Genomic DNA, 26,766 nt, shown 5'->3' with positions numbered 1-26,766 from the left:
GCTCGTGAGTTTGAGGTCCATGTCGGGCTCTGTGCTGACAGCTCAGAGCCTGGAACCCATTTCAGATTCTGTGTCTCCCCCTCTCACTGCCTCTCTCTCTCTGTCTCTGTCTCTGTCTCTCTCTCTCAAAAATAAACATTAAAATTAAAAAAAAAAAGCTGCCTGAAAAATATATGTAAGACCTGAGTATTTCAACGCACATAAAGGTGTATTTCAAAAATACCAATATAAAAATGAACAAGCTGATACATCTGTATATACATGACATATATGTGACTATGGATACACTTGTATGTCTACAGACTACATGTGGAAAATACTCACAAAACTGTTAAGTGTATGTACCTCTCAGATGTGAGGGTAAGGGGGTTAAAAGAAGGGAAGGACGATGAGTATATAGGACAACTTTGGGCTTTCCAGATATCTATTTTAATTTCTTTCAAGTTTGTTCTTCTTTTATAGTTTAAAACTATTTTAAAATGAGTTCACTGGATTTTCTTTTAAATCATACTGATCTTTGCATTTTCTTATTTAACATAATTTTGACTATACTTTGATGTTTCCACCAGATCATTAGCTGTACACAGGACTGAAGTGTAATTTTGCTATTATCATAACCTATTAACTTCACTCAGAGGTAATTTTCTGAGTTTTGTTTCTTATATATATCCTGAAGGATGTTTAATGTAATTTGTTTCTTATCTGGTTCATAAATAAATAAATATTCTTTTTCTTTTCTTCAAAGCTCCTTGGTCCTAGATTGAGGGAGTAGGTTATCACTGATTGGTTATCTTCTATTTTACTTTGTCTCCATTTGAGCTAGACGCCTTTCCTTTGTATTAAGTTCTTGGTAAGATAGGGTTGTGGGGAAGATAAGTGGCAGAAAGGGCAAGATAAAGAAGGAATGAAGTCTAAGTCACATTCCCTTCGAATTCTATGCCTACTTAGCCTCATCATCCAGATATCTGCTTTTTCTCAACATCCCAGAGACTATGCCCACATTTTACCACTACGTGGCCTGAGTCCAACTACATTCTCAACCAAAATAAACCATTTGCCTACACAGTGCAATAGGACATTAACTGGAGCCAGGGGCATTTTCGTTCTTAACTATAAGTTTTATTCATTTAATCTTTAAAACTTAAAATCTTTTAAATTAACTGTTTTATGCCCCCCCCCAAAGTCAAAGTGCCTTAAAAGTAACAAAATATAAAATAGAATGTTTAGGTTAAAAATGGAGTGCATAATATTTCATCCAGACAGAAAGCATTAACGGATGCTAAAAATCAATGAAAAGTAGTACTAAAGTATCTCCACAAAAGATAATTACAAAAGCTAAGAGTATAGTATTACCTGGCAGATATCACCTTAACCAAGTGATCAATGTTAGGATCATAGTAATGGAACAGATTGGCATCACGTGCCTCAAGATATGATCCACAGAGAAGAACACAAACTCGCTTCTGTGGCTTTCTCGTTAAAAATGCAGAACCTGAATCTAATCATGAGCAAACATTGAATAAATCCAAATTAAGTGACATCTACAAGAATAACTGACCCATATTCCTTGGAAACATCGGATTTGCAAGACTAAAGAAAAAACAACTGAATGCAATGCATGATCTGAGATTATCTTTTGATATACACTACATTAAAGACAATTGGTGAAATTTGATCAGTAGATTAGATAAGGAGAGTATCATATCCATGTTAGTTTACTGATTTTGATCTTTGTACTATCATTATATAAGAAGAGGTCCTTGTTTGTAAGAAGTTCACATTTTACTATGTCTGAAATGTACTCTCAAAGAATTCAGGGGGAAATCCATGTATGTGGAGAGAGAAAGCAAACAAGATAAAACATTAACATTTGGGGAAACTTGGTGAGGGGTGTATGGGAATACTTTGAACTACCCATAGCTTTTCTGTTGCTTGAAATAAAAAAAAAATTTTTTTTTAAATGTTTTATTTATTTTTGAAAGAGAGACAGGGAGTGAGTGGGGGAAGGGCAGGGTGAGAGGAAGACAGAGTCTGACTCAGGGCTCAAACCCACAAACTGAGAGATCATTACTTGAGCCGAAGTCAGCTGCTTAACCAACTGAGGCACCCAGGTGCCCTCTAAAATTTTTAAAATTTTAATAAAGTCCACAAGAAAGAAGTGGGAAGACCAGAGGCTTTCTCATTTCAAAGTGGAGCACATGATACTGCTTGACCTATGAATTTGATTGAGTTTCTGACTGAAAAGTCAAATTGGAAAACATTGCTTACATTGTCTTTCTGTGACCGTGGGCAGCATGTAACTTCTTCTTCACGGATTATATGGAGCAGACATTAGCCTGTCAGGCCCTATACAACTGTATTATGTATCATAATGCATAGGACCTTAGGAAATGTGCACCAAGTAACTCAGCTTTCTGATGGTCCTAACTTATTTTAGTGAAGTGATCAAATATCAGGCTTTAAATAAACCCTGGACAGCTGGGTTAAATTTCTGATGAAATGTTCTAACCTGCAGTGCAGTTATCTTACACCATCCATTAAGTGAGGGGATAAACTAGACTTCATGGGTAGAGTGATAAAATTAACATTTTGAAATAGTTTTTCTTTATCTTAATCAAATAAACTTCAGATTTTTATAAGATTCATCAAAACCCTTACTTCAAGTCAATAATACTTTTGTAAGTGCTTCCCCATGGCTCTATAAATACTTTTACTTCATTTTTTTTTTCATTTCTTTATTTCAGTGCACCAATATTCAAGGTATCCCTTTCTTGTCCATTCCTTGCCTCCAGTGTAGATGGAGAAGATCAAGTTAATCTCTGAATTTACACTTATTTTTTTTTTTCAATGTGCTAACCTCTTATCAGAAATTTAAGATCCAATCCAGGAATCACTGGACGCTCTCCAACAGCTACATCTGGATTGGACAATCTACCGAAAACCTGAAATTTACTGCCTGTTACCCAGATTTCTTTTTTTTTTTTTTTTTAATATTTATTTATTTTTGAGACAGAGCATGAACGGGGGAGGGTCAGAGAGAGAGGGAGACACAGAATCCGAAGCAGGCTCCAGGCTCTGAGCTGTCGGCACAGAGCCCGACACGGGGCTTGAACTCACGGACTGTGAGATCATGACCTGAGCCGAAGTCGGACGCTTAACCGACTGAGCCACCCAGGCGCCCCTGTTACCCAGATTTCTTGACAGTCAAACCGAAACATTTTATAAGAATGTAAGAAAAGACAAGTAGTGTTAAAAGTCATCAGTCAAGAAAGAATACACATACACACAATGGTAGGAAGACCAGAGAGACATAATCAAATGCAAGACGTGATCGAGGACTGATTGTTAAATCAGGAGGAATACAGCTAGAAAGGATTGTTGGGGGGGAGGAGGGAGGATAATTGAAAAGATTTTTAGATGGACAGTATCTTAGATTAGACTGAATCAATATTAAATTTATTTAGTGTGATCATTGTATTGTGGTTACATTGAAGAATATTCTTTTCTTAGGAGAGGTATGCTGAAGTATTTACAAGTAAAATGTCACATGCTCCAGCAAAAAAAAAAAAAAAAAAAAAAAATATATATATATATATATATATATATATATTTTAAGTATATAAAATAATACAGATGTTCAATGTATTTTTCTTTCAACTTTTTTGTAGGCTTAGTCTTTTTTTCAAATAAAAATTAGACAAAAATTAATCAAATTAAACTAAATGTATTAGATATGTATTCTGATTTCCATAGCAATTCATTAACACAGACTATTCAGACCTGGACGGATGATTTGAGACAACACAGTTTCTCTTATACACTGAGATGTCACTATAGTAACATCTAACAGTTCCAACTTAACTGACTAAACTTAGGCCATGATATGTATTAATTTGATCATTCATGAAACTAACATTTATTGAATTATAGGCACAAGGTATTACACTAAGATATTCTGGAGACCACAAAGTTAACTGCTGCTCTAAGCCTAAAAGTTATGATTGTTCTCATAACAAAAACAATAATGATGGTGAAAGCTATCATTTATGGAAGATCAACTACATATGGGATAAATTAAGAAAATTAAAAATTATGCAAGCTGCCAAATAATCCTGTAGATTAGTTACTGCTCCCCTTCTACAAATAATGAAAATGTGTCTCAGAGAGTTCACTTAAAATTTCTTAGGTCATGCTTCAGATTCTACATCTCCCTTTCTCTCTCTAGCTCATCCCAGCTTTTGCTCTGTCTCTCAAAAATAAATAAAAACACTAAGAAAAAATTTTTTCTTAGGTCATATAGTAAATAGAAGAAGAAGATGCAGAGCTTAACTCAGGGCTATGTGACATTAAAGGTCACGTACCTTCCTTTGGGTGCCGCTGATTCAGGAGATACACAGTTCAAACATGAACTGTAACTGTATGTTCAAAAATGAAAAGTAATCAAAAGCACTAAATGTTTATGATATCAACACTTAAATACTCAGAAAATTTCGATATGTTTTTTCCTATTTTGTCTAAAGTAATTTTAAGCTTATTTCAAAAATTGAAAATTAGATAACTTTGTCTTTTTCTAAAGTAGAATGAATGAATACATAGGATATTAAGTGAAAACATTGCTTTCTAAGAAAAAATACTTTCAGATATTTAAGATAATTTTTTTGATAATTTAGTGAGAACTTTATTATGTGACTCTTATCTGTAAGAAAACAGGCTTAAAAGATACATAACCTGGAAACATCACTAACACTTATGTTCTGCTTCAGATGTCTTCATATCCATCTACCTTTGTCTTTGTACCCGAGTTGTGTTTTTTTAAGTTTGTTTATTTATTTTGAAAGAGACAGAGACAGCACAAGTGGGGAAGGGGCAGAGAGCGAGAGGCAGAGAGAAAGAATCCCAAGCAGGCTCCCTGCTGCCAGTACAGAGCCCGTTGCAGGGCTGGAACCCACTAAGCAGGGAGATCATGACCTGAGCCAAAACCAAGTCTCAGATGCTCAACAAACTGAGCCACCCAGGTGCCCCTGTACCTGAGTTCTATAATTCAAACTAATCATCAAGTGTGAGATTATTTTTCATACTGATGATATTCTAGCTTTATTAATAGAATACTTGATTCTATAATATATTTATAAATAAAGGGGGAAAGAGAAATTTAGTGCTTTCAAGGTTTAAACTCTTATTTCTGGAGCACCTGGGTGGCTCAGTGGATTAAGCATCGGACTTCAGCCCAGTTTATGATCTTGTGGTTTGTGGGTTCCATCCCCACATCCGGCTGTCTGCTGTCAGCATGAGCACTCTGCAGATCCTCTGTTCCCCCCCTCTCTCTGCCCCTCTCCCACTTGCACTCTCTCTCAAAAATAAATAAACATTTAAAAATAAATAAATAAACAAATAAAGTCTTATTTCTGATATTCCTCATGATAAAAAGCAGAAATTACATTTTTACAAGGAAAGAAAAGGCTTTCTGGGATATAAGTTTATATATTTCTTTTTATAATTTTGTAAATATTTATTTATTTTTGAGGGGGAAGGTAGGGGCAGAGAGAGAGGGAGACAGATGATCCAAAGCAGGATCTATGCCCAACACCAACAAATCTGATGCAGGGCTCGAACTCACAAACCATGAGATCATGACCCGAGCTGAAGTTGGACCTTAACCAACTGAGTCACCCAAGTACCCAGGTGCCCAGGTTTAATGAAAGAATGAAGTGAATATGCTGCTAAGAAAGTACACATTTTCTGAAAGACTCAGTAATTTTAGTAACATACATTACACCTTCAGATCTAATAATATACTGATAAATTACTATATGCCATGTTGTCTTAACCACTTTACATGTATTAAAAAAATTTTTTTAACGTTTATTTATTTTTGAGAGACAGAGAGTGACAGAGAATGAGCAGGGGAGGGGCAGAGAGAGAGGGAGACACAGAATCCAAAGCAGGCTCCAGGCTCTGAGCTGTCAGCACGGAGCCCAATACGGGGCTCAAACCCAGGAACCACGAGATCATGACCTGAGCCAAAGTCAGACATTTAACTGACTGAGTCACCCAGGCGCCCCACCACTTTACATGTATTAAATAATTAATTTAACTCTACAACAATCCTATGATCTTATGTGGGTATGTTTAGGTGTGTACTATATTTAAAATTAAATACACACAATATATAATACTTAAACAATTTAGTTATTTAAAATAACCTGGTCCCTATAATAAGTTTATTGTTTAACAACTGGTTCCTTAGAACCATGAAAAGAACATGTGTTTTAATCAAATTCATATGACATCAGTAATTTTTAAAAATAGATGATGAAACTACAGCATCTCTTCTCTTAAAATCTGTCACATGCAGAAAGTCCTGCTTTTAGTTCAAAAAGGATTCAGAGTCAGCCTTTAAAACAATAAATCAGGGGTGCCTGGGTGGCTCAGTCAGGTAAGTGTCCAACTCTTGACTTTGGCTCAGGTCATGATCTCGTGGTTCCTGAGTAGGAGCCCCCCATTGAGCTGTGTTGGCAGTGGGGAGCCGACTTGGGATTTTTGTCCCCCGCCCCATCCCCCCCACTTGTTCTCTATCTCCCTTTCAAAATAAATAAAAATAAAGCTTAAAAAATTTAAAAACTAAAAAAATAACCACAGTAAATCATCAGAACAAGTCAAAAAAAGATTCTATAATCTTTATTCTCTTGCTTAGGCCACTGTGGCAGGTAAATCTTATCATCAAATCTTTAAATAAACATTTTTAGAACATATTTGGGGCATTAAATTAATTACACTTGAAAATTAATTACAATACTAGTAACGTTTCAACAAAAATTTAATATTTTTTATTTAGCTCTTTTTATCTGACTCTTCAGAATACATTCTAGTCCAGCACTATCAAAACACAAACACAGTATCAAATGAGCATAAACATTCAAGAAACAAGGTATATATTCTTTTCTTAGCTAGGAAGAATTCAACAGATTTTTTTTTTTTTTTCTGGTAGCTTGAATGAAATTTTCCTCAAGCCCATTCACCCCACTTGGCTTTTATTCACTGATTCTTTGGGATCATTCCTAGAAATTACAGAATGAACATGGGCCTTGAGTCACTGGAAATGTACGTGCTCCAATAATAAATGAATGATTTGACTGTGTGTGAGCTTGGCTTAGTGAGAACCCAGCCCTGAAATCAGTCTGATCATCTCTGGGCAAAATGCTATATTACAATTTCTGGGTATGCAAACCAGAAGCCCCATGTGTGCCTTTGATCATGTGAATAAACACTGTTGGATGAGCACACATCTTTGACAATTTTTGCCAGTTTATGACATAATGAGGAAAATAAGGACCATGTGTTGAATCATTAAACTAAATAATTAAATTTATATGACTGTCCTGTATCTGAGATTATCTTCTTATAATTTATACGGATTTTTTAAAGCTAGTATTGCTTTGCGGATACTGTCATCACCCACTCTGAATTTTTTCCGCACTGCTCTATTATATTCAGAAGACCGGGATTCATTGCACAAGACTATGAAAGACTATCAAAATGGCATGCTTTTTTTCCTGAACAATGGTCAAGCTCCGCATGTGATCTATCACTTAAATTTGCAACATGTTACTATAAATCATAGAATGTTACATTATAACCACAGTTAAGAAAAGTTTACTAAGATTTTTTTTTTACTAACTGAAACAAAGTTGTAGATAAGTGTGCAGAGAAAATGTTTTAGTAACGTTGTTATCTTCCTTGTCTCCTAGCTTAATGGGTTTTAAAAATAAACAAGGTAACTCAATGATATCAAATTTGGTACTTTTTTCAGCACTAGTATAGGTAACAATTTACAAATGAAGTAAATTTCCCTAGCTTGGCATTTTGTTTGTTTCATTCAAAGCATGTACAATTTGTAATTTTTTCATTTGTCTTTAATTTTGTTTTGTTTTGTTTTTTTGCCTGCCTTCCCTAAGTAATAGTTAACCTCTATGAGGGCAGAAATAATTTTGGTCTTGTGCACCATTGTAGTCCCAGCATTTAGTAAATGCTAAGAAAATATTTATTGGATATAAATGATGTTGTTCAGGAAACTGAACTTACTGAGCATTTACTATGTGCCAGACAATGACGGTACTAGATATTTTGAATGTCACTATGTCTTGCAAATCAAGACCATGTATGAATATGATTTATTATTTATTCTCCTTTTAAAACATAATTCCTAAAGACCTAAGAGTAGCTATATGTGAGTGTCTTCTTCTCTCCTAGTGAGATACATGTCTTATGTCCCCCCCACCAGCCCCCCCCCACTTGTTCTTTTCCTTTATCAGCATCATCAAGGAAGGAAGGAAACAGTGAAGAGTAGGGCCTGCCAGTGTAGAAGCTAGCAGGAAGATCACTTAGCTTTCATTTTTTCTTTTCTAAATAATCTGTAGACAGTTTCCTGGTTTAATATCCACTGACATTTCTTTAAATTTGTTCACTCAGTTCTTCCAAATACTACTTTGATGATATTTTGTAATCAAATAGCTAGAAAATATCCCTTATTGGCCTAGAAAGAGTGTGTCTAATTACAGAAGGTATAAATGTGGCCCATGCTCAGGGATGCCCATACTTTTTATTCTGAATGATTTTAGATTTACAGGTAAGTTGCAAACACTGTATGGGGTTGCTTATATACACTTCACCCAGCTTTGCCTAATGTTACTCTCTTATGTAATAATGGCTCTAGTACTATTTTTGACTCTACTATACTGTCCCTGTGGTCACTAGTGATGCTGAATATGTTCTGTTTGCCCCTCTAGGTCCATACTCCATCTTATACACCCTCTCACATGCCACAGGAAGTTCACTGGGACATATTTTATCCGTATGCTCCCTTCCCTTTTGGCTTCTGATTGGATCCGCCAATGAAAGCAGCAAGAAACTGGAGGGCAGGGTATTTATTTCCAACCCCCCTACCTCCCGACCCAAAGAATTTTATTTCTGCAGAAACATCCCTTTACCAAATCCACAACAAAGCCCTGCACCATCTCTTCCACTCCAGTCATGCTTTATGCCTGGATACCTGCTCCCACACGCTGGTCTCTCCAGGCCTATGGGTGGTGAGAACTCTCTGCTGTCACTAACCCTGGGATGCTTTGACATCCCTAGTTTTTTCTTTAATCTTACTTATAGTTCTTAAACAATTCCCTTTTTAAATTCCCCCTCACTACCCCCAAATAACTGTGCGATCTGATTTTTTTCCCAGGGACAATGATTGGTAACCTAACCAAAGTGATATTACTTTAAAATTGATTTTCTCTTAAGAAAATTTAAGGGAATATATCCTTTTACTCTGACACACCAAGTTGAGATTATTCATGTAAATGTTTCTACCAAACAGAGCTCCAAGTCATGCCATTCACAAGTGCAATATTATGAATCAATCACTGAAATTACTTCATACGTTTAGCTTGCTCAAGAGTCAAGGAGACAATTACAGCACAGCCAATAAGCTGCCATGTATATATCACAGCAACTCTAGTGATAATCAATAGGGTTTCAATTGGAACCTGTCCTCCAGAACCAGTGGGGGCAAGCATCTGTGCCAAGCCTCCCCCCCCCCCCCCCCCATCATCTGATACCCATTCCGGCCATGAGTGCTTTGGACAGAAACTGTCATTTCAGTTAGAGGAAATTATCTCTCTCGGCAGGGATTGGAGGTCACATCTACAGTTTTAAATTATGAACTACAATAGAATAAATATGTTATCGACATAGATAGTAGATTGCTTAAAAATTAGAGGTATGAGACATACCAGGCAATTTCAGCCCCACAACTGGATTCAGTATTTAGTTGGCAAGTTCAGAGTAGGATGGACAAGCTTCAAGTCTGCACCCAATTTCCTTAATCAGACTCTTCACCTATCCAACTGCTTCTCCACAGATAATGAAAGTGAAGATCAGCGGGGATGCCTGCAGCACCTACCCTGACAAAGAGCAGGGGACCCAGGAGATCTGAAGATCTAAGAGGCCAGAGTCAAAGCAAGCAGACTGGATCTCTGGCACAATGCCAAATGCAAAGAGCCAATTACAAAAGGAGACCAAGTTGTAACCTGTAGACTCCCGTCACCACTCTCCCAGGTAGCAGCCTGCTGGAACCCTAAGTCCTCACCTACAAAACTTTAAACTGAAGGTTGTGCTCTTCCCCCTCGCTCCCTCCCCAAGTATGGATTCAATTTTCCTAACATCTCCTTCAGGGTTGTACCATATCCTACTTATTTTACCCATATCAAACGAAAATCTGACAGCATTTTAGCATTTCTACTGTGGAGCGAAGAAACAAAGCTTTCTTTGGAGAACAAAATACATTACAGCCAACAGAAAACTGAATAAAACATTTTAAAATGCCAACATCAGGGGGAAATTATTATGTTTTCCTTTAAGGGCATTTCCCTACTCTTGTACAACAATTGACAGATAGAGGAAAGTGAGCAACAATTCAGTTCTGCTTTCCGTGGCCCATGAAATTCAGCCACCCACAGGCATTTATTTTAAAATAAGTCAGAGTCCATTGCCATGATTCAAAAAAGCAACACACAGTATATTTACTTCTGAAATTTATTTCAGGTGACAAGACACCCACAGACTAACAAAATAAACATAGAATTAAATAGTATTTCCAAAGCCCAATTCTACTTCTTAGCAAAGGCAGATGATGCTTTAGCTACCAAGCTTAGTCTATATTAGTGTGTCCATGTAATTGACCTCTTTCTCCTATACCCTCATTCCACCCCCTGCAAATTTGAGAGCCATTTTAACAACAGCACTAAAACAATTTCTCACTTGAAGATTTGAAGACAAAACACCTCAGATGGATACACCCAACCCAGAAAGTGTAAGAAGAGATGAAGAAATATAATCAGGGCTTTTGATGATATTAATTCTATAGTTAGAGGAAGGGAAGGAAGTGAGAGGGGGTGAGCGAATCAACATGCAGAAGAAAAACAGGAGGGGTTAATTTACCCTGAAAATAACCAGTATTCTATTTGTCCAGGCCCAATGAGAATTTGTGCCAAGCAATTTCATTCATTTCACGGTGCCTAGAACACTGATGACTGTGTGGTAAATATTAAACAAATACTTGTTGGTTGATGAAAATGTACATGGCAATGCCATATACACACAGGAAACAGAAACTCAAGGTGGTCAGACAAATTTGAAAGCAATGCAAGGTTTGGTTCTCCATGGTAATAACATTTTCAAGGCACACAACTGGGGAAGCAAATGAGATAAAAATTTGCCACATCCATAGCTCAACATGTTGTTCCTCTTTGAGTGCTAAAACTTTATTTGCAAAAGAAAAGCTAAGATTAGGTTTAGAATATTTTTAATTATATATACATAATATAATTTTAAAGACCAGTTAAGTTTTATTGCTTAATATGTCTTTATGATTTAAAAAGGTTACTTGCTCAGGTTGGTTACATTTTAAATAGCAATATACCACTTGAAACCTTTAACCCATAAGCACCCATTTACTGAACTAAAGCTAGCCTTGAACTTTTAGTAAGCCATATGCTTTTAAATTAACCCTTCTAAATACTGTACAAAGCTCATAACACAGACTGTTAGCTTATAGCTGAATTAGGTTACTACTAAATACTCATTAGGCAAACTATTGAAAATAATGAAACCATGCATATTCCTACAGCTCTATGAAGCCCGAAATTAAAAATGATACAGTGAGAATTTGGGATTAAGCAATTTGGCTGATCTCAATGGCTTACACATTTTAAGTTGAACTAAAACCTCTAAGGACCTTTTCCTTTGGAAAGAAAAACCACACATTTTAAAATAGTATCTAATGGAAGGTCTATTAAAATCACAATGGATCATAGCTGTCAACTTCAAATAGTGTCTCTCTCCTTAAGAGCTTAAGTTTACACACTGGTGCAACACCACAAATGCAGATGCTACAAAGGGATCTACAGAGGAAAAACAAATTTTATTCACAACACTTTGCATATAAACTTTTCCTTCTGGAGACTTGTGTGTGGTTGAAAATAAAGGATGCTAATATGCACATTATGCAGCACATCAAGAAAAGAGAAAACACTTTAGTTGAGTGAAAATTCATTTATCTACTGAAAATCCGGGAGAATTCACATCCACTGTACTGCAAATTTACTCCTAAGTGACAGAAAAATACTATATGAAATGGAAAAAAAAATTAAATATGATTTAATCAATAGCTGATTACCTTTAAAACTTTGGGCTTCTTTTCCCTCTGGGGCCTCTTGTTTTCTTTTATAACCTAAAAAAAATCAAATTGCAAAATGAGCCTCCGTTTAAGAAAAAAAATTAGCTCCCACCCCCCCAAATTTTTTGGCTATTTCTCTAGAAAACTACTTATACCATTTAAAATCATCAACATGTTTGCTAGGCAGAACCTAAAGAGCTTATGTAAAATGTATACTTTAAAAGTCACTGAAAAAAAGCCTTGCATAAAGATGAAGTAGGGAAATACCCTTTTTTCCCCTTAAAGTCTGTCTTAATTAGCCTCTGCATTCTTCACAGCGAAGCCCACGAGGTAGCCATCTTGCTTGCTTCTGCAGAGGAAGCCTCTACAGTGGAACAGTTCTGCAAACTGCTTTTTGGTATTATTATCATGGTGTTTAAAGGCAGCCCTGGCCTGCCAGCACTGTAGACGTGCTGGGCATGCCTTTTGCAAAAACAGCCCCACAAAGAGTGCAGCCAATGGCAATGCAGAGCTTAGCAACTCCAAAGTGATCTTCTCTGCTAGCCTTCCTAGACAAAGGATCTCCTGTGCGGCTCCGCTCTCACCACAGGACACAGGCAGCCACAAGCTGCGACATGGAGTGCGCTGCAGAGGATCTGGTCGCGCCGAAATCACAGGAGGCTTCAGCAAAAACAATGCACACAAATCCCCCAGGTCTCCGCCATCGGATCGATGGCGGAGGCTCCCTGATTAGTAACCTCTTGGCGGCTCCGAGGGCAGGTCTGCGCGGGGGGAGGGGTGCGCGGTTCTGCCTCCAACGTACAGGAGATATAACTGAGCCGAGGGGGGCATTTGGGCTTGCTGAAACTCTGGAAGGTATTGTGCATTTTTACTTTATAAGGCAAGGCTAAATATTGGCGATATTTAAGGCAGGGAGGTTATGTGAGGACAGTGTAGGCTCAGCTGTTGGGCTGCGTGTCTCATTCCCCGGGAACCACACCTCTTTGCAGCAGGCGCTTTGCCCAGAAACACAGCAATTTGATTTCTGTCAATAAATGTCCAATGACAAAGGCGGATTAGAAAATACTAATGAAGCCACTTAAAAGGAAAAGCACAGGATGAGGACAAGGAGAAGGGGAGGAGTTTACAAAATATACTTGCCACTCTGAGTGGCTGGAGAAAATAAAGACTTCTCTCTTGCTCTGCACATTTCTGGTGACCTTCATTTCCCAGAGAAAATTCCTACTGTCCCAAGGTGGGCTCAGACCTTTGGGATAGAAGGGGCACCTTTGGCTCCTCTGTCTCCCAAGATCATCAGCTGTCACCGAGCATCTCCCGGTGGAGCTGCCAAGTGGGTCCCCACGTGCAGCCTGTCTGCGCAGCAGGCTGATGGTCAGTCGGGGCCACCCACTTCCCAGGAATTGGGAGCGAAGCCAGAGGTGGCACAGGCAGCCACCCACACTCACGCACCTGGACCGCCACTGTGCCCAGTGGGTGGTAGGCACTGGGAGAGCTGGGCACCAGAGCCAGAACTTGCCAGACCCTGAGAGTGGCAGAGCCAGAGGAGTTCAGCTCCCTCCCCTTAAGCCCCCTGGCCAGGCAACAGTGGCAGGAGAGAAAGAACCAAGACAGCTGCTGTGAGCTGGCAGGTCTCAAGGTCACTGCCAAAATGTAGTGAAGAGGCCAGTCACAGTCCCATCATAGCCACCTTGACAGCTGCACAGATCTTGGGAAGACAGCCTCAGCTCCATCCTCCCAGGGCCAAAGTTTCAGCAACACATTTAGGGGATTGGCAGGAGGGCCTCCCTTGCTGCTCAGCCAAAGATGGGTTTTCCACTTGCAGTTGGATTCAGAACAGATTCCCACAACCAGAAATCAGGAACAGAGCGAGGGCCGGAAGGCCTGTATTTCATCACCCTGGATTCCTAGCCTTTCGGTTTGCCACAAAAGCACGCTTTTCTTGTTAGGATGGTAAGTCCAACATGCACTCTTTTCCGACTTTAAACTACCTCTCTCTCACCTACCCACCCTCAAATTTTTAACAAATGTAAAAAGCAAGCCTCCTGGTAGCAAAACCAGTGGATTCTGACCTATCTACATCTTTCGGGGCAACTTCAAGCACACTGTGCCCACACCAAGAAGCTCTCTGTGGTGAATGAAGCATCCACGAAGCAGGTAGGAAAACAGGACATAATACAACAAGATTTGAAAACGGCCCTACATTTCTTTTTCTTTGAAGTTTGTGTGTGTGTGCAGGATAAAATATACATAACATAAAATTTGCCATTTTTACCATTGATAAGTGTACAAATTTAGTAGCATTACATTCATTCACAATGTTCTGAAACTATTTCCCCCCCCCCCCCATTTCCAGCTCTGTTTGATTATCCCAAACAGAAACTCTATATCCATTCCACAATAAGTCCTCATTCACCTTCTCTCAGTCCTTACTACCTTTTATTTTGCCTTCTGTCTCTATAAATTTGCCTATTCTAGTATATCATATAACTGGTATCACACAATAGTTGGCCTTCACTTCATGTAATGTTTTCAAGGTTCATCCATGTTCTAAGATTGTCACAATTTCATTCCTTTTTTTTTTTTAATAAGATATTTTTTTAAGTTTGGGGCGCCTGGGTGGCTCAGTTGGTTAAGCATCCGACTTTGGCTCACGTCAGGATCTCAGGGTTTGTGAGCTGGAGCCCCGCATCGGGCTCTGTGCTGACAGCTCAGAGTCTGGAGTCTGCTTCAGATTCAGTGTCTCTCTCTGACCCTCCCCCCCTCACACTCTGTCTCTCTCTCAAAAATAAATAAACACTTTTTAAAAAGATATTTTTTTAACATTTATTTATTTTTGAAAGGGAGAGAATGAGCAGAGGAAGGACAGAGGATCTGAATTGGGTTCTGTGCTGATAGCAGATGTGGGGCTCCAACCCATGAACCGTGAGATCATGACCTGAGCTTAAGTGACTGAGCCAACCAGGCACCCCAGAATTTCATTCCTTTTTAAGGCTCAATAGTATTTCACTGTGTGTATATACACCAAATTTGTTTATCTGTTCTTCTGTTGATGTACATTTGGGTTGTTCCCACTTTTTGTCTATTGTGAAAAATACAGCTATGAACATGGGTACGAGTATCTATTTGAGTCCCTGCTTTTAATTCTTTTAATATATACCTAGGAGTAGAATTGCTGGATCATGTGATAATTTTGGATCATATGATAATTTTAATTATTCAAGGAGTCACCAAACTTTCTATGGTGTCTATACCATTTTACATTCTTGTCAGTGCATGCAAGGGTAAAGTTCCTTGCATTTCAATTACAAATAATGCCTCTCCCCCTTGAATACTTGAATATAATTTTTAAAAAGTATCAACATTTTCCCAGCTTGATTGCTCAATATTTAGTGAAGTTGGCCATGATATATAATAAATCATATGCTGAAAATCAACCTATTACCTATGTGATCCATGTTCATCTCAATAAAACAAAATCAGGCTCTAAGTGTTAGGTGTACCGAAAATCCACATCAGTGAGAAGTCAGACCCCTTTTTAAAGCCCCACTGACAGAATTTTCACTGCATGGGATACTCATGAAGTCATACAACACTGCACTTGGCAACCTAGGCAAACATTGGAAGTCTGTGTGCCGTGTTCTGCAAAATGAATTAATAAATAAAGCCAAAGCTCATCTCAGCTAAATATGAGGGTTAATTAAAGTGACCAGAGCTCACATTGACTCAAAATAGCCAACTGATACTATACCATGAAGATCTGCACTTGTTTGAACACAGAATACATTGGTAACCTGCATTGGTTGTGACCATCTGCTCTAAATCCTATACTTAGTGATTTGTCAGTCTCTCGACTCAAGGCTTAGGTGATGGCGAGCTTTGATGGAGAAAATAATCAGACATTGCTAGCTGAGAAATTGGAGGTCAGGAAAGCCATTCCCACTCTCTTATCACTCAGGGCAAAAGTACACACCACTAGATTGTGATGGAAAATGGCAGATCAGAAACTAAGAAACCCTGTGTTGCAGTCTTACTTACTTAGAACTTGCTTATGTCACTTAAGTCTATTTGTTTTTCTCACAAGAAATCATGATTATTAAGTTGCATGAGTTGTACTTAATTTTGTAGTAACTTCTAGGTTCTTTCAAATATTACAAAATAGAATCTCTTTTCTCTTAATCCCATGATTGTAGGGGCACCTCAGTTAAGTGTCAGACACTTGATTTCAGCTCAAGTCATGGCTCCGCATCAGGCTCCACGCTGACAGTGTGGAGCCTGTCTGGAATTCTCCCTCTCTCCCTCTCTGTCTCTGCACCCCTCTCCCCTGCTAAGGCTCACATGTGCACTCTCTCTCCAAATAAATAAATAAACTTGAAAATTTTTTTTGAAATCGAATGATTGTAGAACTAAAAGAGAACATCAGAGAAAAAAATTGAGTCTGACTACATTATTTCATAGATAAACTAAGGCTCAAAGAGATAAAATTGCTTAATTCACACTACACAGGAAGTTAGAACTTGACTTGAGCTGAAGTTTAACTGTCTACACTGCTTTGTCTATAACTCCTCTTCGTTTTCAATACCCAACAATAGACATTGGTAAATATCCCCCAAATAACCTTTAAGGTTGAAACATCTTCAAAACTACACACTCTGGGAGCAGGGGGCCTGGGGGACTCTCTTGGTTGAGTGACTGACTCTTGCCTTCCACTCAGGTCATGATGCCAGGGTCATGGAATGGAGCCCCACATCAGGCACTCTGAGTGTGGAACCTGCTGGGGATTCTCTCTCTCCCTCTACCCTTCTCCCCTGCTTGCACTTTCTCTCTCCCCCTCTCTCTCAAAATAAATAAATGAATTTAATTTAATTTAAATTTTTTTTTAATTTTTTTAATGTTTATTTTTGAGAGAGAGAGAGAGAGAGAGAGAGAGAGAGCACAAGCCAGGAGAGGGGCAGAGAGAGAGGGAGAGACAAAGCAGGCTCCAGGCTCTGAGCTGTCAGCACAGTGCCTCATGTGGGGCTCAAACTCACGGACTGTGAGATCATGACCTGAGCCAAAGTCAGATGTTTAACCAACTGAGCCACCCAGGCACCCCTAAAAAAATTTTTAAATGCAAAATCCTACATACTTCATAGTGGCTCATATTCCTAGAAGACTGGTATTTAAATGAATATTACATTAAATGTGCTTTTAAAAAAGCAAATCTTGTGCCCTCAGAGATAAATTTATGAATAATTTTAAAATTCTACTTCTCTTTCTAAGCATAAGCCATTCTGCATCCACAAGAAACTAGACATACAAACACCACCTAGGAGGAATTTTCTTCTAGGTTAATCTCAGGAGTGATCATGCTTTCTCAAATTGGACACCTCTGTAGCACAAAATCCTTCCAGTATTACCCCACTCCCCTCTCCCATAAAATCCTTCTATATTTCTTTTCTTACACATTGTTGGGGGAGAGGGGGTCATAGCTTTTGTAGTGATACCTGGGTAAAGATATTTTAAGTACCATACTTTATAAATTTCCAATCATTAAGAATAAGAAAAGGATGGCTCATATTGTTCACAATTCTTACAGAGATCTTGAAGTTAGCTTGGTTTTATTTCTTGTGAGACACAGAAACCTTAGGTTAATGGGAGATCTTCCTGGGTGATTGGGTAAACAATAATAGTCTGGGTATAGGTGGCTGATCTCCTCACACAGCCTTCCCTGGCTTCTTTCCGTCCCCCACTTCCTTCCCTGAGGCTTATCTGCAGTGACCCTTTTTTCCTTCTAAGGGGCCAGGTCTACATAGGGTCTATCCCATTCCCTCTAGCAGTCCTGCTTAGTGCTGGTAAAAGTAACTGCTTTTGGGGGCCCTTGGGTGGCTCAGTCAGTTAAGCGTCTGACTCTTGATTTCAGCTCAGGTCATGATCTCACGGTTAGTGTGTTGGAGTCCCACATTGGGCTCTCTGCTGATGGTGCGGAGTCTGCTTGGGATTCTGTCTCTCTCTCTCTCTGCCCCTCCCCTGCTTGCTCCCTCTATCACTCTCTCTCAAAATAAATAAACATTTTTAAAATTTTTAAATAAAAAATAAATAACTGATCTTCAAAAATAAGAATTAAGGAACAAGTGAAGGATGGTCTTCAATAATTGCCAAGGGAGAACTGTTGTCAGTGAGGGAAGCAGAGATAATGCCAGAGATTAATGGGGCTGAAATATCACCTCTCCCTAGTTTCTCAACAATTCTTAGTACTAACTTCAAATTGACAAGCTTACTCCATTACAGTCTAAAGCCATAATTTGGACACAGAAATCCAAAAAGAGTATGTATAGGTGCTTGTCAAAAACAAATCACAAAGGATGCTGATAGTTAGAAAATGTCCCTTTTTGTGAATGATATATTGAAATTTGCTTCTTATTATTGCTAGTCTGTCCTGTGTATTTTATATCAATAATATCTTTAAAAAAGAAAAAAAAAGGAAGGTCTCTATCTTTGGGCTCCTTCTCCACGTGCTAGAGAGCTGACACTAGATAGCACTGAACCCTCAGTTTTTAGATAATCCTATTGTCTCATCAAGTCTAATAGCAAAATCATAAAAATTCAGTTTCTCTGAGAAGCTCTAATCATTTTACGTACACACAACTTCTTTCCTGAGGTTTAGATCTAATTATCTCCTAAGTTTAACAAAATCTAACTTAAAATTGTTGAACAACCTTAAAAAACTCCACATCCAAAAACATTTTCTTTGAAACTTGTTAATTCATTTTTTATAATGAACCTTTCCATTTAAATCTTTAAACAACTTAATAGTAACAAAAAATAAATAATCAAAACCCATACGATGACTTCATAAATGTTGGGGACTTCTAATATGCAGAAATGGTGCTGGGCCTGGCCCTCAGAACCTAACATCTCAAGGGGCGCTTGAGTGGGTCAGTTAACCATCCAACTTCAGCTCAGGTCATGATCTCACCTCTCATGAGTTCGAGGCTCATGTCAGGTTCTGTGCTGACAGCTCACAGCCTGGAGCCTGCTTCTAAATCTGTGTCTCCCTCTCTCTCTGCCCCTCTCCCACGCATGCTCTCTTTCTCTCAAAAATAAATAATTGTTAAAAAGAATTTTAAAAGAACCTAACATCTCAGGAGAGACACAAACAGACAATCATGATGCAGTATAGAATGGGGATGAGCCCAGAAAAGCTATGAAAGAGAAGTCTTCCCAGAGGAAGTGACATTTCCACTGAAACCTAAGGAGGATAAACAGGAGTTGGTGACATTTAAAGGGAGAGAAGAAATGTATGTGCCCCCGATGAAGGTTCACAGCATGTGCAAGGACACTGGCAGCACTATGGCTATGGAAAGTCACACTAGAGCGTGGCTGTGAAGGAGCTAAGGGGACAATGAATATAAGAGGCACATGGATAGATGTAATCAGCCTTTAAATCTCTACTTTTCCAGTTTGAAATGTTACTTTTTTTGTACCGTTTTCCATAATTAGTCCTTTCAAAAGCCAACAATGATGCTCCTATTAAATTCATCATCACAGAGTGTGATGCTAAGTGAAATAAGCCATACAGAGAAAGACAGATACCATATGGTTTCACTCTTATGTGGATCCTGAGAAACTTAACAGAAACCCATGGGGGAGGGGAAGGAAAAAAAAAAAAAAAGAGGTTGGAGTGGGAGAGAGCCAAAGCATAAGAGACTGTTAAAAACTGAGAACAAACTGAGGGTTGATGGGGGGTGGGAGGGAGGGGAGGGTGGGGGATGGGTATTGAGGAGGGCACCTTTTGGGATGAGCACTGGGTGTTGTATGGAAACCAATTTGACAATAAATTTCATATATTGGAAAAAAAATAAATAAATAAATTCATCATCACAAATAACAGCTACTTTTTCAAAGGAAGAACTAAGGAGGGGCGATTGGTTTGTCTTAGATCTGAAAACCCTTACTTTTCAACTAGAAATCACCCTTGTATAACTAAGTCTCCTAATCAGAGAAAAGTATATTTTGAAAATGAACGTATGCAAAATTTTTTGTTGAGACAAGATCAGTTATTCAAGAAAGGGTAACTCCTTTAGTCCTTGAACTCATTTCCTAGAGTTTCACACAATCTATGGAGAAATGTATTTGTCTGCCTAGAAATAAGTTATATTCTTTCAGCAGGGCAACTACTGGACAGATGTTTTTGATGTTTGTAGTAAAGGGTGCCCTTTGTTCATCCCGGTAATGGAACAGAGAATAGCAACTATATTGGAGCCACTTCATACCTTTGGTGTTTCTGATTTAATGAATAATTCTTTTTCATGGAACTTAGCTCAGGTTGAGAGAAGACAGGAATTACCACTTTTTTCAAGGAGAACCAAAAAATAAATAAAACCAAAAAACTTGCCATTGAGCCTGTAATATTTTTATAATAGTAGAATGCCTAAAATTAATTTTTCCCAAAGTCTGGTTTTCCTGACAGCCAAATACTTATTCAATGGACACATTAGTTCTTATGTAACATAATAAATAGGGCACCTGGGTGGCTCAGTTGGTCAAACATCTGATTTCGGCTCAGGTCATAATCTCGGGGTACCTGAGTTCGAATTGCACGTCAGGTGAGCTCAAGCCCCACTTTGGGTCAACAAGAACCCTGCTTCAGGAGAACCCCACTTCTCTCTCTAAATCTCTCTCTCTCTCTCAAAAATAAATAAATAAATAAATAAATAAATAAATAAGACAAATAAAATAAAATAAAATGTCCTCAAGGTTCTTCCTACTTCTTACTAGGTCCTCAGTTCTTCTAACTTGGCACCACTTCTGTGTTTGAAGGTGATCCTTTTGAGCTTTTGCAATATAAAGCCCTTTAGAAATACTTTGTTGGGGCGCCTGGGTGGCGCAGTCGGTTAAGCGTCCGACTTCAGCCAGGTCACGATCTCGCGGTCCGTGAGTTCGAGCCCCGCGTCAGGCTCTGGGCTGATGGCTCGGAGCCTGGAGCCTGTTTCCGATTCTGTGTCTCCCTCTCTCTCTGCCCCTCCCCCGTTCATGCTCTGTCTCTCTCTGTCCCAAAAATAAATAAAAAACGTTGAAAAAAAAATTAAAAAAAAAAAAGAAATACTTTGTGAAGTCCAGAGAAGATATACTTGCCGTAACAAAAGAACAAAAAGGTTATTTTCATCACAGTTCACCTTAGAAATCAACAGGTATAGAGCTCAAGCTTGTAGCTGTGCTAAATGTGCAGATTTAAATAAAAAAAACTTGCATATCTTTGTTAGGAATGTTTTTGCATAAATGATTATAATAGTGTTTCCATAGATACTTTTTTCTTTTTTTAAAAAGATTTATTTTTAAATAATCTCTATGCCCAATATGGGGCTCAAATTCACAACCCAGAGATCAAGTTGCATGCTTTACCAACTAAGCCAGCCAGGGGCTCCCATAGATACTCACTCTTAGTGACTACTTTAAAAAATGCAATTTCCCCCAAAATGTGTTTGATTTACCTGACTCCCGAATACTCATTCAATTGCCTCTTGTTTAAAAAAAAATAAATGGTTCTTAATGTTTTACTATTATTTATAAATTGTGAATGCCCATCATTAACTCTTTAAACTGCATCATTTGAGAATGAGTCAAACTGCATTCACTGATGCTGTAATTAAAATTTTAACTTTATGAACATAAAGCCATATTTTATAGGGTTACTTTTTGCTTCATCATAATAAATGAAGTGTTAGTGGGTTTGGGGGGATTAAGGATTGCTATACCCACCAATTCTCTTAATCACTAACTATGCATGTAATAAAAGAAAATTACTGTAGATGTCTTGAAAAGAAAGTTTTGGGGCACCTGGCTGGCTCAGTCAGTGGAATGTATGACTCTTAATCTCAGGATTGTGAGTTTGAGCCCCATGTTGGCTATAGAGATTACTTAAAAATAAAATCTTAAAAAAAGAAAGAGAGAGAGAGAGAGAGAGAGAGAGAGAAGTTTTATTTCCTCCTGGCCTATACATCTTAAATATATTTTTAATTTTTTTTTAATGTTTATTTTTGAGAGACAGAATGTGAGCAGGGGAGAGAGAGAGATATATAAATATCAAAATATTTGAGGGGCTCAAACTCACTGACTGCAAGATCATAACCTGAGCCACCCAGGAGCCCCAACCTTAAAATATGATATTATACAATATCAAAATATTATCTTAAATAAGATCAGTATGTCCCTGGTGGGTCCAAGTCCCAACTATACTATTAAATATGGGACCTTGGGGTACCTGGGTGACTCAGTTGATTGAGCATCTGACTCTTCATTTCGGTTCAGGTCATGATCCCAGGGACATGGGATGGAGCCCCAAGTTGGGAGCCTCCTTAAGAGTCTCACTCTCTCTCCCTCTGCCCCCTCCCCCACTCATGCTCTATCTTTTCCAAAAAGGAAAAAAAATTTTTTTTAAATATGGGACCTTAAGCAAGTCAACCTCCCATAGACTCAGTGAAGGACAATGCTGACATTAGGTTTAAATGTTGAAATGACTATGAAAAGCATGTGATATGGTGCTTGGCTTTCAGGCGGTTCCATTACAGCAGCCAAGAACCATGACTGTCATTAGTTAAGAAAACTGTATATGAAAAACAATGTAATAAAAAAAAGTAAAGAAACAAGTGTTGGCAAGGATGTGGAAAAAAAGGAACCCTCGGGCAGTGTTGGTGGGAATGCAAACTGGTGTAGCCAAGGTATGGAAGTTCCTCAAAAAATTAAAACTAGGGGCGCCTGGGTGGCTCAGTCGGTTGAGCGGCCGACTTCGGCTCAGGTCATGATCTCTCGGTCTGTGAGTTCAAGCCCCGCGTCGGGCTCTGTGCTGACAGCTCGGAGCCTGGAGCCTGTTTCGGATTCTGTGTCTCCCTCTCTCTGACCCTCCCCCATTCATGCTCAGTCTCTCTCTGTCTCAAAAATAAATAAACGTTAAAATAAATAAATAAATAAATAAATAAATAAATAAATAAAATTAAAACTAGAACTACTATGTGATCCAGTAATTCCACTACTGGCTATTTACCCAAAGAATATGAAAACACTAATGTGAAAGGATACATGCATCCCAATTTTTATTGCAGCATTGTTCATAATACCCAAATTATGGAAGCAACCCAAGTGCCCATTGGGAGATGAACAGATAAAAGAAGATGTGCTATATATACACAGTGGAATATTATTCAGCCATAAAAATTAACGGAATCTTGCCATTTGCAACAAGGATGGATCTAGAGAGTGTAATGCTAAATGAGATAAGTCAGTCAGACTTATTTGACCATACGATTTCACTCATATGTGGGATTTAAGAAATGAAACAAATGAACGAAGTAAAAAAAAAAAAAAAAGACTAAACAAAAAAAGACTCTTAACTCTTAGGAACAAACAGATGATGAGAGAGGAGGTGGGTAGGGGGATGGGTGAAATAAGTAAAGGGGATTAAGAGTACACTTAATATGATGAGCCCTGGGGCGCCTGGGTGGCTCAGTCGGTTAAGCCTCCAACTTCGTCTCGGGTCATGATCTCACAGTTTGTGGATTCGAGCCCCGTGTTGGGCTCTGTGCTGATAGCTCAGAGCCTGAGCCTGCTTCAGATTCTGTGCTCCCTCTCTCTCTCTCTCTCTCTCTCTGCCCCTCCCCTGCTCATGCTCTGTCTCTCTTCCTCAACGATAAATAAACATTAAAAAATATATATATGTACATATATGTATATGTATATATACATATATATATACATATATTTGTGTGTATATATATATATATATGATGAGCCCTGAGTAATGTATAGAATTGTTGAATCACCATATTGTACACTTGAAACTAATTTATAACACCGTATGTTACCTATATTGGCATTCAAAAAACAGTAATGAGCAATTAACATTAATTTAATATAAAAACTGAAGATATTTAAGAACACACTGTTTGGGGACATCAGAACCTCTCCCAGATAAATCTAGTATCAATAAGATTTCTGCTAGACTTGGGGCATTCTAATTCCACCATTCCATCATAACATAATCTTACATTTATTAATTTAAAAAGAATATAAAGGGGCGCCTAGGTGGCTCGGTCGGTTAAGCGTCCGACTTTGGCTCAGGTCATGATCTCATGGTCCGTGAGTTCAAGCCCCGCGTTGGGCTCTGTGCTGACAGCTCAGAGCCTGGAGCCTGTTTCAGATTCTGTGTCTCCCTCTCTCTCTGCCCCTCCCCTGTTCATGCTCTGTCTCAAAAATAAATAAACATTAAAAATAAATAAATAAAAATAAAAAGAATATAAAACTTTCACTGTCATTGATAATAGAATTGATAGTTTGGAAAAACCGTCCCGCTAAAGACAATTAGAAAAGGTGCACAAAATATAAAAACATCTGATAGAAGGCATAGGAGAGTGTAGAATTACCATACCAAGATTCAGAGGGGAATGAGTCCAGGAAGGGTAAAAATATTTTAAGTAAAAATATAAAATTTGAGAGAAAGAGGTAAAAAGCTGGCTAAAGAGAAATGTAACCTTGGAAGTAAAATATAGAATCAGTGGAATTGGCAAACTCAAAGAGTTTCAATATTTGATTCATGTCAAAAAAGAATTATAGTTTTGGGGGCGCCTGGGTGGCTCAGTTGGTTGAGCGTCCGACTCTTGGTTTCGTCTCAGGTCATGCTCTCACAGTGATTTCAAGTCCCATGCTGACAGCACAGAGCCTGCTTGGGATTCTCTCTCCCCTACTCACACTCTGTCTCTCAAAACAAATAAACTTAAAAACAAAGAAAGTATTATAATTTTGCAAAATGAACCTATAAGACTCTTAAACAACATCTATTTCAAAGTTTCACAAGTCTGAAAGATAGCATCAATGCCCTTAGCATGACTATTCACAACCAGTCTGCCTCTAGGTTCCCCTCCTCCACATCCTCTGGCTTCTTCACCTCCTGCTTGTTGCCTTCACTTGAGAACATGGTGGTTAAAATGAGCACATACCATCCAAGCCAAGGGTTCTTTCAAATCCCAGATCAACTGTGTGGTCTTAGACAAGTTGCTTGGCCTGTCTAAGCATCAGTGTCTTTATTTTTCAAAAACTTTTAAAGCTTACTTATTTATTTTGAGAGAGAGAGAGAGAGACTGTGTGGTGGAGGGGGAGAGAGATGGAGAGAGAATCCCAAGCAGGCTCTGTCCTGTCAGAGCAGAGCCCAAAGTGGGGCTGGAACCCACAAACTGGGAGATCATGACCTGAGCCAAAATCAAGAGTCAGACTTCTAACCAACTGAGCCACCCAGGCACCCCTTCAGTGTCTTACCTTATACACTGGGGGAAGAACGTATACTTGATAGAATTGTTGTAAGGATTAAATGAGACAATGAGTATGTCAGTAGTTAATACAGTATTGGGCACTAAGTAAGTACTCAAAACATGATAGCTGTTATTAACCCCTTCAGATAAATGCTTACTGCATACCAGTTCCACATCTATGTTCACTATCATTCAACTCAACCGACATTTGTTTGGTGGCTACCCAATGCCAAACACAGCATAGGGAGGGACATGAAGGGCAGGAAAAAAAATCCTGGCCTCTTCAATCAACTCAGTGATGTTTCAAAAAAAAAAAGATTGACGCTCAGGTCATGATTTGGTGGTCCCTGAGTTCCAGCCCCATCGCAGGCTCTGTGCTGACAGCTCAGAGCCTGGAGTCTGCCTTGGATTCTGTGTCTCTTTCTCTCTGCACCTCCTATGCTCTTTCTGTCTCTCTCAAAAATAAATAAACATTAAGGAAAAAAAAAAAAAGATGGGCCTTTTGGAAATGCTTCAGTCATAAGAGTGGAACCTTAAAGAAGGGACTAGTGCCTTATAAAAGAAGCTCCAGAGAGATCTCCTAGCTTACTCTACCATATAAGAACACAGTGAAAATGCACCAGCTATGAACTATGAAGAGGGCCTTCACCAGAATTTTATCATTCTGTCACCTTGATCTTGGATTTCCCAACCTCCAGAACTTTAAGCAATAAATTTGTGTTATTCATAAATGACCCAGTCTGTAGTATTTTGTTATAGCAATCCAAAAGGTCTAAGGACTAAGACAGAATTGCAAAGTATTCATGGAAGATATACAAATGGTCAATAAACACATGAAAAGATGCTTGACATCATTAATCATTGGAGAAATGCAAATCAAACCCATCATGAGATAATCACTTCACATTCACTAAGATAGCAATAATCAAAAATTCACAGGTGGCTGAGTTGGTTAAAGCACCCAACTTCATCTCGGGTCATGATCTCACAGTTTGTGAGTTCAAGCCCCATATCAATCTCTCTACTCTCAGGGTGGAGCCTGCTTTGGATCCTCTTTCTCTCTCTCTCTCTCTCTCTCTCTCTCTCTCTCTCTGCCCCTCCCCCATTCGTGCTCTCTCTTTCGTCTCTCAAAAATAAATAATAAATAAGTAAACATTAAAAATTGGAATAATCAAAAAGATAATAACAAGTGTTGGTGAAGATGTGGAAAAATTAGAATCCTCATACATTGCTGCTTGGAATCCAAAATGGTCTATTTTGGAA

The 26,766-nt window shown here is 38.5% G+C and overlaps 1 protein-coding gene across 1 annotated transcript in view; it reads right to left on the bottom strand.

Annotated features, from left to right (window-relative positions):
* TET1 (tet methylcytosine dioxygenase 1) overlaps window positions 1-26,766 on the bottom strand; it is a 118,399-nt gene that overhangs the window by 74,475 nt on the left and 17,158 nt on the right. The window contains 1 exon segment of the mRNA XM_007095756.3: window positions 12,227-12,280. Coding sequence (XP_007095818.2) covers window positions 12,227-12,280 — 54 coding nt within the window.

Source organism: Panthera tigris, chromosome D2, assembly GCF_018350195.1.
Source record: "Panthera tigris isolate Pti1 chromosome D2, P.tigris_Pti1_mat1.1, whole genome shotgun sequence".
Classification (NCBI taxonomy): Eukaryota; Metazoa; Chordata; class Mammalia; order Carnivora; family Felidae; genus Panthera; species Panthera tigris.
Note: the sequence above shows the minus strand (reverse complement) of the source record. Positions and strands in the feature narration are given on the sequence as shown.